We start from the raw sequence: 17,673 nt of genomic DNA, 5'->3' as shown, positions 1-17,673 counted from the left end.
TTCACACGATAAAGACAAAATTGGTAGATGGAAAGATTATAAGTTGACGAGAAGTTTTTTTTAGCAGTTTTGATGTGGATGGAGTCACGTGCATCACTCTTCAACTGCATGTGTGTGAAGTGTGAACGAGCTGATGACAGCACCCAGCGTGAATTAAAAACATCACTCAGGCGTGCTTGACGGCTTCAGATGATTTGTGTTAACACTTTCAAGTTGTTTGTTTGACCTGACAAGTTGTTAGTGAAGTTTTCTTTCTTCTTCTTCTTTTTTTTTTTTTTTTTTACCATTCTCTGTATATAAAACTCTGAGCTCAGACAGGTGTGGGTTTAATGCATAGATACATTATCTAGCTTTGTTTTTTGTGTGATGGCCAAGATTTAGACCTAATACCTACCGCCTCACTAATACCTATCTCTGGATCTCTGAACTATCCAACAATAATATCTCATTCTAAACTGTAGAATCCTTTAAGGATTAGGTCATATTCCAACAACATACCTTATTGTAGGCTCAGAATACCCAGGCAGCAGGGTCTTCAACATTTCATCAGAGAAAAGGCTAAAAAGAAAAGACAACACAGCTCTAAGGAGCTCAGTTGATAAACCACTTAGGTCCAACTGAAATATCTCAACAATTATTGGATGGATTGCCATTAATTCTTATGCAGACATTCATGTTCCCCAGAGTAAGAATGCTTTTGAGTTGGTGATCTCCGACTTTTCTTGTAATGGAATTTTTTTTTTCTTTTTTTACAATAATACAACAGCTTCAAATCATTTGATGGTACGGTGCCCTGGAATGGGATGGATAGTGTCTCTGTGGCAGCTACTCTGGCCCCCATCACTTATTTCTGCACTGTGTAACTTCAGTGATAGGCATAACATAATGAGTTTGTTTTGTAGTTAGCACCCGTACTATGTCTGACAAATTGTTACAAATCTTGGATTTGTATTTACATAAGTGGTGCGGCACTCACCAACTGTAGGGGGGGCTAAAATTGCACAAAATGCCAATTTCTACACTATGTTGCTTTCTATTTAGTGCAGACCTTCATGTCATGTAGATTAATTGTAATAATGTTGGTGATCCCTTTACTTTTCATAAACTACCACCATCGGGTGAAACAATTTGTTCAACGCTTTGGTTTATTACCAAATAGCTGCAAAAATAATCACGTTCCCATTAGCTCTAGCTGCACATTAGCAAATATAATACGACGTTGAAAATCGTTAACATTATGCCTACTAAACTTCAGCATGTTAACACTGTCATTGTGACCATGCTAGTAGTAATTACAGCAACTTACCAAGTTAACTTCAGAGGTCAGGTCCGATCTGTTGCAGTGTTTCCACATCTCAGTCATTACTCTGGTACCTGCTATGTTATTATAAGAGATAGAAATGATGGACAGAACTGTAGCAGACAATTCTCCTGTCAAACCATGTGCAGAGCACACAATGAATCTGGCAATTTGATCAGTCTGTGGCCTAGAGTTTTATCTGTTTTCTCCGCACTGTATCTATGAATCTATGTGTAGCCAAATTTAACTTTACTCCCCAGTTGAAGCCACAAACTGAAACACTATATATATATATATGTGTGTGTGTGTGTGTGTGTGTGTGTGTGTGTGTATGTGTATATATATATATATATATATATATATATATATTTATATATATATATATATATATATATATATATATATATATATATATATATATATATATATATATATATATATATTAGACACATCTTATCACAGGTGAGGGTGTACAATCATTTCAATCATATTTATTCCCAGTGGAGTTCAATTTATCTCAGATTAAGACAATGTTTTGAACGTCTTTGAAGTCTGTACTTTATAAGGGCCGGGCATGCAACATATAAAATAAGTCAGTCTACAGAAGTGCACGTAAACTAACTTACATTTTAGAGTCACCTTGAATGAATTGTTAAGAGAGTGTTTTCATTCATGTATGCATTTATTTATCGATTGGCGCAGTGGAGCTGCAGCAGATAGATGAGGGAGTCGGAAAGGCTGTGTACCAACACTTACTGTAGCAGACGGGGTATCCTATCCATAGTACATCGATCTGCCTTAACACACTCTCTGTGGCCAAACGCCTCCTGGAGAGAGACAGAAAGGATAGCTGAGGAGGAGGAGGAAACAGGAGGAAGGGTGATAGATTGACAGAGAAAGGCAGACAGAGAGAGGAGGAGAAGATGACGCAATTGGATGGATCGCTTCAGTAGACATCGTCGATATGTTTTTGGGTTTGGTTGTTTGATGACAGACACTGCAGATGAAGATATGCATTTTGGGTGTATTGGTCTGTTTGGGTAAATTGTATTTTGATGCTTTATATTTCAAAACATTGTTCAAATAAGTCATCTATAGTAAGGAAACCCATAGTTCTGAATCTTAAAAACATTTTCTCAAGATGTGATATCTCATTCTGCCCAATAACTGCAACACATGCAATCATTAGCTATATCCGGTACCAGTGTATTTAATAGAATAAAGCAATGTCTACTTAAGATTGTTTGATTTGGAGGACCGGTGGGTGATCGCAACGAGGGACCACTGTTAAAGACAGCGTTACGAGATTTGCAAGTGTGAAACCACTGGATATCTCACTGTTTTGAGACCTGTTCAACATTTGTATGCCTTATTTTAGGTACCACTGGGTTGTTTTTATATCCCCAGGAGAAGTGAAAATTATGTAATATAGCATACAGTATACGGTGCAGCCATCATCTTCACCAATGATGATCATTCAAGGTATTACATTAATTTCTTCATGATATATTGATATTTAAAATGCAAGCTTAGCACCTTTAACCGTCCTGAAATATTCAACACATCCTCTTGGATTTCAGACCTGTGACTGAGTCTCGCCAAAGGAGGCAAGCAAGTAGCTCAGAATCTAATCCTCCGGAGTCTTCTCCCTTCTCCTCTTTATTATTTATTGATGACACTTGGATCGGCTCCAGCCCAGTTTAGAGGACTGCAGCAGGAAGAAAAGAGTGTGAGGGCGGGGGAGGCACAGTGAGGGTGGTAGCGATGTCCAGAGGAAGAGAGTGAGGAACAAAAGTGGGTGGAAAGGCAGACAAAATTAGAGAGAAGAAGAGACAAGGTGAGAGACACAGGCAAACAGGAGGGGAGGATACTGATAGAGAGGCAGGTAGTGAGATAAATGAATGTGCATATTTTTAGGTAAAGGTCCAGTGTGTAGGATTTTAGCAGGTTGCGGAGGATCTATTGGCAGAAATAGAATGTGATATAATGGAATACGATATGAATATCTTATGTTTGCATTCATGTACAACCCAAGAGTTGTTTTGTTTTGGAAGAGAGCAGGTCTTCTTCCATGGGGTCCACCATGTTGCAATGCCTCCATGTCTCTACAGTAGCCCAGACTGGACAAATGAGGTATCTTATTGGTTCTGCGACTTCATTTATGCATATAAATCATACACACCGGAGTGAGGTTATTGATATAACTCATTTAACTAGTTATTAGCTGGTTTCCATCCTGCACATGATGAAATGTGACGCTCTGCAACAATGACTGATTCAACTTTACTGAGGGACTACGTTTCTGTTAGCGAATATAGCTAGTCACGACAGAGTTGATTGTGCAATGAAACTGGATCAATTTTGAATATGTCTGGAAGTGGTTTTAATCAGCCGAGAAGGATCTTGCAAGTTTTTCATTTCCTTTCATTTGAATATTTAACAGTTACCTTTTTACACAGCCAGAATACCTGTTTCCCCCTGTTTTCGCTATATACTAATCCAGGTTAGAGGTACCTAGATTCCAGCTCTTACCTTATCGCTGAGACATATAGACAGTTATATTGATCTCAATCGTCTTATGTCACTTCCCGGGGCAAAAAGCAAAAAAAGTGCGTTTGAATGTTGAACTGTTCCTTTAAATTAAAATCAGATAGAGAGAGAGATAGTGAGAGAGAGAGAGAGAGAAGGGCGCATGTAGGACTGATGTTGCGGTCCAGGGGAGAAAGGAAGAGAGAGGACACAGACAAGGATACAGCATCCATGAACAATGATGGCCATTAACCAACCTGTCCACTGTCAGGAGTCCAGCAGTAGGTCTCTCTGCCTCCCTCCCTCCTCCTTCCCTTTGTCTGTGAAAGCTCGCACCGGACCCTCATGCAGCTGGCATCTTCCTCCATTAGCTAGATTATCTCCCCACTACAAGCGGGTCAGCAGATCGGCCGTAGATTATCAGTCAGAGGGAGGGAGGGGATGCCCGAGAGGGGTGGAGGCAAGACAGATGAAGATGAGAGAGGTTGGGCTGAAGTGTGAGCAGAATGTTTTAAAGCCTCACGAGGTACATATTTGCATGTGGAACTGCCTGCGTTGTCGACTGAAATTAGAATGTAATAGAGAGGAGCATCCTGCAGCCTCGGTGGATCCACCGTGTTCCGAGATGAAATCCTGCTTTCATTAGTCAGTGGTGGGAAACCCTGACTGTGCACAGAATGTTAATACTCACCTTGGTCATGTTACACATTAGTAAGAGTCTAGGTTCTAATGAAATAGAGAAGTTGTCGTGATATTGTTCATCGTAATTTCCAGAATACAAATGCTAAGTTTCTGTATCATGAACACACCAAAGATACGCTTGATAAAGTCTTGATGCTGTCTAGCAAATAATGATATATCCATCCATCCATCCATTTTCTTCCGCTTATCCGGGGCCGGGTCGCGGGGGCAGCTGCCTGAGCAGGGACACCCAGACTTCCCTCTCCCCGGATACTGCCTCCAGCTCTTCCGGGAGGACCCCAAGGCGTTCCCAGGCCAGCTGAGTGACATAGTCACACCAGCGTGTCCTGGGTCTTCCTCGGGGTCTCCTCCCGGAGGGACATGCCAGGAACACCTCCCGAGGGAGGCGTCCCGGGGGCATCCGAAACAGATGCCCGAGCCACCTCAGCTGGCTCCTCTCGATGTGGAGGAGCAGCGGCTCTACTCTGAGCTCCTCCCGGGTGACAGAGCTCTTCACCCTATCTCTAAGGGAGCGCCCTGCCACCCTGCGGAGGAAACTCATTTCGGCCGCTTGTATCCGGGATCTTATTCTTTCGGTCATGACCCAGAGTTCATGGCCATAGGTGAGGGTCGGAACGTAGATTGACTGGTAAATCGAGAGCTTCGCCTTTCGGCTCAGCTCTCTCTTCACCACGACAGACCGATACAAAGACCGCATTACTGCGGCCGCTGCACCGATCCGTCTGTCAATCTCACGCTCCGTCCTTCCCTCACTCGTGAACAAGACCCCAAGATACTTAAACTCCTCCACTTGAGGCAGGAACTCTCCTCCCACCTGGAGGGAGCAGGCCACCTTTTTCCGGTCGAGAACCATGGCCTCGGATTTGGAGGTGCTGATTCTCATCCCAGCCGCTTCACACTCGGCTGCAAACCGCCCCAGGGCATGCTGGAGGTCCCGGCTCGAAGGAGCCAACAAGACCACGTCATCCGCGAAAAGCAGAGACGAGATCCATTGGCTCCCGAACCAGATCCCCTCCGGCCCGTGGCTGCGCCTAGAAATTCTGTCCATAAAAGTAATGAACAGAACCGGTGACAAAGGGCAGCCCTGCCGGAGTCCAACATGCACTGGGAACAGGTCTGACTTACTGCCGGCAATGCGAACCAGGCTCCTGCTCCGGCAGTACAGGGACCGCACAGCCCTTAACAGAGGGCCCCCGACCCCGTACTCCCGGAGCACCCCCCACAGTATGCCACGAGGGACACGGTCGAATGCCTTCTCCAAGTCCACAAAACACATGTGGACTGGTTGGGCAAACTCCCATGAACCCTCGAGCACCCTGCGGAGGGTATAGAGCTGGTCCAGTGTTCCACGGCCAGGACGAAAACCGCATTGTTCCTCCTGGATCCGAGGTTCGACTATCGGCCGAATTCTCCTCTCCAGTACCCTGGAATAGACTTTCCCGGGGAGGCTGAGGAGTGTGATCCCCCGATAGTTGGAGCACACCCTCCGGTCCCCCTTTTTAAATAGGGGGACCACCACCCCGGTCTGCCAGTCCAGAGGCACTGTCCCCGACTGCCACGCGATGCTGTAGAGACGTGTCAGCCAAGACAGCCCCACAACATCCCCACATATATCATTATTTTTTATAATTGAGAGTAACAATGCCACTTTATCTTTGAGCAATGGTCAATTCTAGCATCTTATGATTAGATATGGTGATTACAAAAACTAATGTCTTCTTCTTTGGTGGCATTTGGCCCCAACAACAAGGGCCAGACTGGGACAATCCCAGAGGCTGTGTGTCTGAAGTCTCTACAATCCAAAGTCTCTATAATTTTACTTAACTGCTTTGTTTGTCTACCTTGCAAGTCATATATCTTTAAGTCTTTTTTTTTTCGCCAAACACACAAAACTCCATCCAAAATAGTTAAAAAACAGCTGTTGAAGATTTGATAGCTCTGGGTAACTGGATAGCAAAACTCGGGACAAAGAGTTCACCAAAGAAGACTACCGCTTGTAAATTTTAACTGCCGTGCCTTGCCCACAGAAGTCATTAAAGATAGGTGTAACGACATCGTCATGCATCCTTTCTCTCATCTGGAGTTTTGGCAGCTGGTCAGAGACATTGGAGTAAATCAAAAGGAAACTGTGTCTCACTTCCAGTGAAAACAAAAACCTTGCTTGATTCTGTTTCAGCACTGAGAGCACTGAAAAACAAAATCTCTCTGCAAAGTATCGTGTTACAGGATCTGTGGGAGATGAAGCTCAGAGCTGAAGCCTTGAAGGATGCGCTACAATTATTTGTTTTGTAGGTTCCCTAGAAGCTAATGTAATAACTAAAGTTTATCTGATATCACCGTGTCGGTGTTGTTGCTGTAACATTATATAATTAAGGTTGCTCCTGCGGGCAAGAGAGTGAGTAATTGTGGTCGAAGGGGTCAAGACTTTCATCCAGGTAATGTTTTTTTTATTTTTTTGTTATGATTTTCAGTTTTCTGTCACTGTTTGGTGTGGTCGAGGCAACACAAATACTTGGTTAGGTCAGTTAAAAGATGGGTATGGTTAAAATAGCCCTAACCGGTATGGTCAGTTGGGTTTGGGGATTACGACTAGATTCCACCAGACCAGTTCACGGATCCACACGACAGCAGAGCTGATGGGTTTCACTCTAGTCTATGTTTTAACTTCCAATGGCTCCGCTGCATTGCGCAGAAAGGAGCAGACAGGAAGTCACAGACCTAAAAAAAAACACAACATCCAGTTACTTTTCAAAATAAAACACTCTGTTTTGACCCTAGCACAAAAATCTCAAAAAGAGACAAATACAATCACTTCTTCTAATCCTTTGATTGGGAACACTTCTTTTCATTGTGTTTATAAGACGTACCTATGACTGACACTGCCTGTGATTATGTAATCATGGCGGTAACTCTTCGGTCTCGCAACTCCAGCTGTTTGTGCTGTGTAGGACTCATAATGCCGGATGATGGACAACAGAGCAACACCATACCGGAGCCATAAGGCAACGAATATGCATCCAGTGGAATCTTAGATTTACGGTTAGGGTCAGGTGGTTGTAGAGCAACACTGATGAATGATATTTCAGGAACAACACCAACACAGCGATGTTAGATCCGGAAATGTAATAATAAATGGGCATGAGTAGTATGCAAACTTTTCATGTTTTACACAGCACTTAGCAGCATTTACAACATGTCCATAGAGGATTCTAATTGGCTGGAGGATCAAGATATCTTATTATGAACGATGGAAAGATACTTCTAGTAGTTTCAGTTGCTGCTAAATATATCTTCCTCTTCTTGTTGCCGTAGAGAAGTTTCCCTAACACAAGGTTGACATTAAAAGACCGTTTTGCTAAATTTAAAGTTCTTGTATTTTGACTGATGGCAAAGGGCCAAGGCATCAGCGGGATAACAAGCTCTGCGGCTATCAAAAAAATAGCACGCATATTATGTTGTGATAACAGACAGAAAGTCCCTCAGGCATCGGCGCGCTCACAAGAAAAATCGGTTTGTTGAGCCTGATTTTGTTTGACCTGGGAACAGTTGGTTTGAAATGGGACTATTTCCTATGAAGGCGAGCTTGTCACAGTTTGCAAGCAGCTTTGTAGACATTGTTTGCTTCAATTACAAAATAATGAGCTTCCTGGAGGGGTGATAGTAACTTTATTGCTGTTATGTTTTATTGAATATGTGCTGCTTGTACTGCTGCTTTGTTTTTTAGTCACTCTAAGCAAACGGCACCTCATTGCCATCGGGCTTTTAACAGAAAGTAGTGCAGGGTGCAACAACAGTGTCGAGCAGTTAGATTTCCCATTAGTGCAAGCTGACTCGAAGTACCCATGGGCATCCCACTTGTCTCACTCTATGTAGGAGCCGTTTCACTCCAGATAAGACCTCTGACTCCTCCAACAGGGGTATTAAGACGGAGAATTCCCTCGCTGTATCTGATTGTTGCAGGAGGAAGAGAGATATTCAGTAATCGACCATGACTGTGAAGTATAAGTTGGTTAACATTTTTGGTTAGATAAGCGGCCGAGTGGGTTGATGGCAGAACGTGTTGCTGATGAAAGGCCTTCAATCTGATTCAGCATGAAAACACTCCATCTGTCTGTTCTCTTGTGGTTCTCTCCTCTCTCACTAATGATACTACATGCACACGCTTTGATATGATCAGACACCATCATTAGCCGTTGTCCCGCAGTGTTGTTTAAATGTGCGTTGTCGCACTGGCGCTGGTATGAGTTGCTTCGCCGGTGCGCGTTAACGCTACCCCGTGTTCGTAAAGTCTTCTGAAAACTACCTCCTAAACACACACACACACTCAGAGAGCGATCCATCCCTCATAGTGCTTTTGTTGAAGAACATCTAGTGTGACAGCTTTGTTGTCAGTGATGTGGAGGCGAATCGAAACAATATGTGAGTAAGGGAATATCAGAGGAGAGGACAGATGACTGGTTAGTTCATAGGAAGTGATAAATGAGATGACAGAGAAGGAATGTGAAACGTCAGTTGTAAAGCACTATAATCTAATAATGTCTTAAAGCAGTCATTATACACTGTAATAATAACAGTAAAACATGCGAGGCAGCCCTTTGATTGTGGATCAGTCACCTGGTGTGACGACCACAGCTGTAGATGAACTCAGCTCTGGAACGACACTTTGATTCCCAAAAGCAACAATTAACTGCCAACTTAATGCAGAACTCGCCTTATTTATGACTATAACTTGATATTTCAGGGCTGAATGGTTTCACTCTCACTATGCAAATGTTTAATACGATCAAAGAGCTTTCAAAAACATTTCAAAGTGAGATCTATTTCTGCGTGCAGATAATTAAAACAACAAATATAATGATCTCACATATGGTTGACCCATTTTGGAATGGAAGTGGGGGACTATAAGACAGCGCAAATGGCATGAATTCAGAATACCAGAAACTGCAAATAAATTGGTTATTAGGTGTGAAGTGTGATATAAGGCTTTTGGTTTATTTACTTATATATCTATCTATTTATGTATTTATGGGTCCTTCCAGGGCAACTAGCTGACTACCACACACATTTTACATATTAGGGCCTTGTAAGTGTGATATGTCTAACAAGCTATTGCCTATTTATGCATCCAGCCGATGGAGATTCATACGCAGGAACATTAGCATTCTTCTGAAGCCCAATTTCATTTCATTGAATTACATTTTACAAATGTAATCTCAATAATCACAGTCATTTGCGCTGTGTTTTGTTCTTTTTTGGGAAATAAACTGAGGGAAATGTGTGGCTTTTTAACTGCAAATTGCTATGCTACTCACTACTAACTATGTTTATCATCTGGTTGCTAACTTTGTCTGCTGTTAAATGCTGTACAGGTAATGTAAAGACGCTTTATTATCACAATTATATCATTTGGCCTGAAACTACATTGGGAGCCCCAATTGAGACAGACAGGCCAAAAAACAGGCAGTGTGTGCTAATAGAAGCTAATCCCTGGGTTGTCAACATGTCCCCTTTCACATTACCCACATTTATTGCAAATTTGAAAGAAATGCAGCTTTGGAGAACATTTTATTGAAAAAAAAAAAAAGGTAGATTTGTTTGAGCTCTTAAATTATTTTTACACTTGAATTTCCTGTCAGCTATGATAACGCTAGGCCAGCCATTCATCCCTGCTTACAGTTTTAATGCTATGCTAGGCTAAACAAATCTTTGACATTTCCTGTACATCGGATTACCATGAATCCTGTTACTCAGTATAAACAGTATAAACATCCATAATTGTCAGCCCTCGGTGACCAATGGCTATAGCGGTGGTCATGCGCTGAGTCTGTGTTACAAACATACTTCGCCGCCATGACACTTAGAACAATGCGGAATACCCAAAGCCATTTGTCAGCCTGCTGTGGGGTGAGATTGCTTCAGCTCACCTCATCAGTTACTCAACAAATATATTTTCCAGCATTATTTATCACATCATATCTCCACAGTTTTAAGCCAACTCCTCAGCCTCAAATCGAGCATGAAAACCGAGGCGGCTCCATCAGAATTTGTCGATTACATTTGTCTTTTCATCAGTCTATCCATCAGGATTTGCATAAAAATGCTGAAATGGATACCGGACCGGGTGAATGATGAAATGTTATAGTCAGAGACGTCCTTCTATGTCTGTCTCACAATTGATTTAGCAGTTTGGTCCATCTATCAGTGAGCCATTGCTTTCTATTTATCCATCAGACTACTTAACGCTGTTACAATGTAGTAGCTGCAGGAAGACTGATGTGAGGACTGACACAGAAAGACAGAAGATGGACAGACGGATAGATACAGACAAAAAGTAAGCCAGACAGATAAAGGTTAGGTGAGGACAGGGTGGGTTTAACATTGGACACTGTTCCACATTCCTGAGCTGCCTAGCGTACTTTTCCTATTTTAGGTTCTTCTGGGTGGCATTATGTCCACTGTGTGTGTGTGTGTGTGTGTGCGTGTGTGTGTGTGTGTGCAACCTGTTCCAAGCTACCTTTGTTTTAGCTGGAAAGCTGTATGTATACCATCCTTCATGTGCTTGGCTGCTGTGGCACAAATACACACACTTTCAGCTTTCTCTGATAAGAAGGTAAGAAGCGAGCTGTCTCCAACCCCAGAGGAGTGTGTGACTGTGTGTGTGTGTGTGTGTGTGTTTGTGTGCGTGTATGTGTGATTTTGTGCACTCCATCTTTGTCTTTGGGTGCTTTTTATTGCATGACTTACATGAATTTCATTACATTCTTCTGCCAGTCTGTCCTTGTAGGGACCTCTCCATATCAAGATGTGCACGAGTATCATATCACAGAGTGTTTATGACAAGATGTTAAAGTGTTTTTCGTCCTCTGCTCCAACCCCCGTGCGTACAACCGCTTTGTGTGCTTTAGTTTGGGAATTCTCCTCACGCAAGCTCCCTCCAAGGTTGGGCCTCCCCCGTCCTCTCCTGCTTCTCATTTCTTAGTCCGCCTCCCACCGTTCTTCCCCTGTATCAGCATCATCAACACTGGCACGGACTCTGACGAAAGCAGCGCACGACTTCCTGCCGTTTCCATCGTTTGTTTGATACACTCCATTTCTCCTCGGCTGTTTCTCTGTTCCAGATGAGGGGAGATGGGTCAGTTTTCACTGAGCGCACCAAACCTCATCTGGCTCTCATCAGGGGCAGCAAGTGTTTTTGCATGGATTTTTTTTATTTTTCAACAGACATCATTCATCATCTGCTTTAAAGTTTATTTATGTAACCCGGTCTGACGAAAAATTACCCTAATATTTGTATTGTATTGCTCTGGGGGGTTTTATCAGGTCTTTGTCACTTAAACATGAGTTTTCCCATTGGTATTGATGTTACCATAAACTTACTATAGGGACTATGCTACTCAACACTGGACTCATGTTGACTGTAAATCTCCTTTGGCCTGATAATCAACTTAACTTTTTAACTTTTTAGATTTATTATTGAGCCCGACACCGTGTTCATATTTGCTGTTTTCTGTTAGGAAGGGTTTGTTATTTTGACCTAACTAATCCGCAGTGACTCATGTATTTTTCCCGTCAACATCATTGAGTTGAGCAGCAGTGGTTGCCAGGAGCAGTTAACTCAATAGTTCGACATTTTAGAAGACAGAGTTTCTTGTTTCAGGACAACTCATATTTATATGGTAAATATTAGGCTATGATGAAGGTTAGTTTAGCTTAGCATGACGACTGGATAAACAGGAAAATGGCTAAACAGTATTTATATGAATGAAAACAAAATCTGCCAACCAGCACCTCTAAAAATCTCACCAATTGGAACACTTAATCTTGAATTCTGGCTCGAGCACACATGTATCTGATTGATTTGGTTGTTTTGACAACAACAGAAACAACCGCAGTAAATCCCAAAGTATTCCGAGCATCCCTTAAGCCTAATCCAATATCAGTACATATTTAGATCCACTAGACTTGGACTGCATTTGGATCTGCATCAAATATATATCCATATGCCTATATATGCAAGATGAAAATGGAAATCCGTTCAGTAGTTTTTGTGTAATCTTGCTGGCAAACCATCCAACAAAACAACCCCCAATCCAACCAACCGACCAACAAACCAACCAACCAACCAAATATTAATCTACCTAAATAACGATTTAAGGATTCAAGCAACCAGCTGATCAGCCAACCAATCAACCAACTAACTAACAAACACAGGTGAAAACATAACCTCCTTGGCAGAGCTAAAGGCATTTTTGTCATGCAGATGACTACAGTATCTCCACAACCAACCAACCAACAAACCGATTTCTACAAAGTAGCAGTACCAGAAAGCAATGATGGATTTTTTTGGAAGAAGAAGAATCAAAGGAAGACAAAGAAAACAAATCTTTAATGATAATTACTACAACTAAAATAACTACAATAATACTGAGTACAACATAGTGACTTTTGCTTCTAATCAAGCTAAAAAAAAAAACACTACCTACACTACCCATAATGCAAGTCAGTAGTATCTTTTCCGTAGACCCCTCATGTCCCCAAGCAATTACTTGGTTTAAATGATCTTTTACATGTAACCATTTGGTGGAGTGCTCCATTAATTTTTCATTTCCTGTGGTATATGATATTAACTTTAATATCCCTGTTGGGACGGGGTTAGGGGTTAGTTTTTAATGAGGCATTAATGTGTCAGTCCTTTTCTTTTTGTGCTCCCAAAGTGGCTTCTTTCTTTCTTTCTTTCTTTCTTTTTTTTTTTTACAAGCTACTCTGTCATAAATGTGCCAGTGGGTTCCTTTTGACCTGAGTGTCCATGGTGGCCATCACAGAACATTCCGCAGCAGCTGATTTAATTAACCTATTCTCAGGGACTACCAGAATCTGCACCTCTCTGCTGGTGATGGGAGGGCATCTTTTCGCTGTTCAGTTAACCGTTTACCTTCTCTCTGTATACAGGCCATCTGTCAGCTCTAGGTATGTGTGTGTATATACAGTACAAATATGTGTGAATGTGTGTGTGTGTGTGTATTCTTGTTAAAGTGCTGCTTTGGTATAAAAAAAAACCCCTACACCTCAAAGTGCTAAAAGAGAACACACACATTCATGCATTCATTAAGTGAGTGCTCTTAAGGTAAGGCTTATGTACGAACACACACCCGGACACTCACACACACATCCACACATACACACCTTCCAAACATGTGTTGCAAATTTGTCAGACAGACAGACTTGGACTTGGTGTGAGGAGGGAATTCCTTCATCTGCACGCCCCTTCGAGCTGCACATGTGCTCGGCATCTGCTCCGCACACACTCACACGCATACACACTCGCACACAAGGAGAGAGTGAGAAGAGATGCCGATAAACACTGATCAAGAAACAAGAAAAACGTTTTTGCAAGCATTCCACCGTCGCTCTCTCTTCCAAGTGCTGTCCTTCTAACCTCCCATCACAGCCTGAGAGAGCCTCTAAAAGAGCTGCTGGAAAAGGCTATTAAGAGTGTGTGCGCACGCCGTCTCAAGGTTACGAGGCAGAGCGATCTGATGTTGCTCTTTTATGTACTGTGGATGCCACAATCTACTCCCAACGACGGCTGATTCACCCGCTCTTGACGTCTCTCAAAGGGGATGCACATATGCCGCCCGCTCCTTTGAAGGTTGATCGTGCGAGGCTGCATGTGAATATATGCATGTGTTTGTTGGGCACACAAACATTGCGTGTATGACGCGCTCCATATGCAAGCACAAATACAAGAATTGTGTGTGTGTGGTGTTTTTGTAACTTTCTGGTCTGTTAGTTGCAATCCAATGAGTGCTGGAATGAAAGCATATTGTCTGCCAGAACACATGTACTGCAGTTCTCTACAAAGCAAAGAATGTAAATGTGATTCAGGACATTAGAGGATTAATTACCACTCACCCAGTGAGAGTAGGAGAGCATGTAGTACATGCCATATATAATTGGCTACATAGTATTGCCCTTGCATTTTCTTCGTTTATTCCCAGTTGATCGAGCAGGTTCCGCAGTCGGAGCAATTAAAGTATTCGGTTTGTTGCTGCTGTATCTACATAATTGTTCTTTCTTCCTCTGCATATGTTGCAGGATGTTGGAGTACTCCCTCAACCTGCAGAGTGTCAGCTTTTCAGCAGTGAGGACGGTTCGTGTGCTGAGACCTCTGAGAGCCATCAACCGAGTGCCAAGTGAGTTCAGAGAAACTGACCTCCCACACTAAACTACAGTCAGGCTGCTGAAGATATACGGATACTGTGTACAAGTTTAGTTTGACTATTGCTTTAGCGTCAGTGTTTTTTAAAGGTCCAGTATTATGCCCATTTTGCAGGTCCAATCTTTTATTTTGTGTGTGTACTATAAAATAAATACACTTATTTTTTTCTCTTTCTGTCTATTGCTGAAGGAACCCCTATTCACCCTCTGTCTGAGCAAAGTTTTAGTACCTGTCTTGCCTCCCAAAAAGCCCAGTCAGCTCTGATTTGTCAGCACTCCCAGGCGTGACCATGCTGGGGGGGCGTGGCCAATGATGGTGATCATATAGTTGTGACATCACAACCTTACATTTCCCCGCATTTCTCCATGGTTTAAGCCGTTTGATGCTTTTACAGTATTTATATAGCACCAAGCACCTGCTTTCTAATAAATAAAATAAAAGACTGGAAATCTCAATTTCTACAATATGGGACCTTTAAAACTTAGTTGACAGTGCAAGTTTTGGGTGAAAACCGATAATCTTGAGCTGCACACACATTCAGATGTTTGATATGTGAGACTCAAAGTCTAGATATATAATCATCTAGGATTTAGTTTCAAACAATTGAATTCTGTTGGATAGTGGATCAAAGGACAGTCAATGTGTGAGCCAAACGCTATACACTGTAGTATTACTTTGGCCTGAAATGCATTTTAATTCATAGCAGACCATTTATAACATGCTGTCAGGTTGTTTTTCTTAGTGTTTCAGCATTGGCAGTGTAGTCGAACTAAATGCCTAACTCCAGTTTATATTGGCATCACCCTGATGTTGTGCTCAAACTTAAAAAAAGAATTTAAGCTATGGCTAAAATGGAACAATGACATATGACTTGTGGTACCTGCGGGTCGAACGTGATCCTCTAAGCTTGCACAGGAGCTCTGAGAGGGCAGTTTGAGAAGCCATAGAAGCACTGGGAGTGTCTCCCAAAAATCCAGGCACTGTAACGTTGGCAACTGGACGTTTCACCTCTTATCCTAGAGGCGTCTTCAGGAACAACTGTCTTTGAACAGAGGAGGTGGCCAAAGATATTACTTATCACCCACTTACAATGCAGTACTGAGTTCTCTCCCCAGACAGCTTAACAACCATACACACCTGGGCTCACCTAGCCTTAGAAACCCACATGAAGACCAGTTTGAACAATGACCCACAAGTGGTCCTATTGACTCTGAAATTCAGAGCTCCCACATGTCCTTAACAACTCTGTGAGGTCACACCCACACAGAGTTTAAGAGCCTGCCAACACAAGCCTCTTGGATGAGAGGTGAAACGTCTCCAAGAAACTGAAACAAGTCCAGTTGCCGACGATACAGCGCCTAGCTTTACTATGACCTGGAAGCCTGAGAACCTTCATCAACATCTCCCAAAAATGCGAGCCAGTGGCACAAGTGGTGTTAAAAGAGTAGCACGGCTCCTTTAAGAAGAGGGCAGTGCGTAGTGTGGGTGGGCGAGCGTCAGAGTGTGAGACGGCGGCTGTGCTCAGAGCAGACAGGTGGTGTTGATCGGAGCAGAGGGAAAGGGCGGTGAAGTTGTCTACTGGCAGTTAATGTGTAGCGCAAGTTATAGTTTGACCGTGAATAAACTCTGCAGCTCCTCAGCACCCAGCGAGACCTTACGTTGGAGTCGTCACCATCACTATACCTGCTGATATCCATGCTATCGCTCCAAGCTATTCCTAGCCATGCTAATGATGTTGATTTTGCGGCAGACTGGTTGCCGTGGAAATGGGTTATGCATAACTAGCAACATATCACGAGGGTAGTGCGTGATATTGTTTCAGACTGCAGGACTACACAGGGGTGTCTGTTTGCTCCTTGTCAGTTGATCTGCATTCGCTCTGGTCCAATCACAAGACGTTATATCATTCCCATGGCGATGAGTTGCCACTGTCAACTGGCAAACACACATGGTCACACTGCAACTGCTTTAACAACTCCAACATTAAGTTAGTTAAATATTTTTTTCAAAATACACTTATACACAGGTTAATAGTTTCCATAATGCGCTCATATACACTAAATGTTAAGCTAGAACGGGCTGTTTCCCCATTACCAATCTTTATGCTAAGCTTTGCTAACTGGCCGCTGGCTGTAGCTTCATATTTACATTCAGACTTAAGAGTGGTATCAGTCTTCTCATGTAACTCTCTGTTAGGAAGAAAAAGAGGCAGGTTCGCCTAAGAAAGAATCATATAATTGGACCGTGCAGGGCTTAATATTTATTAAAGTAAAATAATCAACATAAACTGTGTCAACATTGTCTTTAAATTGGACGTTTTAACTCGTGTATGGCACTTGCACATGTGCAGCGCTCATTAGAGATAAGAAAAGGGTGAGATGGCTCAATCCTTAACTACTTCCGTCATCAACTTCAGAATCGACAATGTGTTTAATTCTTTCTTCCCACGCGCCTGATCGGGTAAGTGAATTTGATTTTCCAAGCTCAATGAGGCATTTTATTTGACCCGGGCGATGGGGCAATCACTATCGTTGAGCCCTCCCTTGCCTGCGCTACAGTCACAAAACTACACAATCCCAGAGTTAATCCATCACCAAAAACTTTGAGAATGCCTCAAGAGTGTTAACCTTTATGATACAGCATGAAAAAAACAAATCTTGTTGTCAAATGCTGTGTGTGTTCGTACCCTTTGTTCACAGATTAAGGAGGCACTTGCCTTGGTTGCTAAGCCAAACAGATCTTGCGCTGCTGGCAAAGAAACACAATGACAGGTGGCGGCAAAAAGTGACGCGTCTCCCTTCTTTCATGTGCACTCCGGTCAGAGACATCAAACTGCCTTCTGCTATAGTTTGAACTCAAATTCAGACATGGTGCTTCGTAACTCGGGCTGAAAGAGCTCATTGTATCCTTACACAGTCATTCA

At 42.6% G+C, this 17,673-nt stretch overlaps 1 protein-coding gene across 17 annotated transcripts in view; it reads left to right on the top strand.

Moving 5' to 3' along the window:
* cacna1g (calcium channel, voltage-dependent, T type, alpha 1G subunit) overlaps positions 1-17,673 on the top strand; it is a 275,131-nt gene that overhangs the window by 121,951 nt on the left and 135,507 nt on the right. For all 17 annotated transcript variants that reach the window (XM_030399310.1, XM_030399319.1, XM_030399309.1 and 14 more), the window contains exon 5: positions 14,627-14,724. In XM_030399310.1, coding sequence (XP_030255170.1) covers positions 14,627-14,724 — 98 coding nt within the window. The remainder of the gene's footprint in view (positions 1-14,626; positions 14,725-17,673) is intronic.

Source organism: Sparus aurata, chromosome 20 (genome assembly GCF_900880675.1).
Source record: "Sparus aurata chromosome 20, fSpaAur1.1, whole genome shotgun sequence".
Lineage (NCBI taxonomy): Eukaryota > Metazoa > Chordata > Actinopteri > Spariformes > Sparidae > Sparus > Sparus aurata.
Note: the sequence above shows the minus strand (reverse complement) of the source record. Positions and strands in the feature narration are given on the sequence as shown.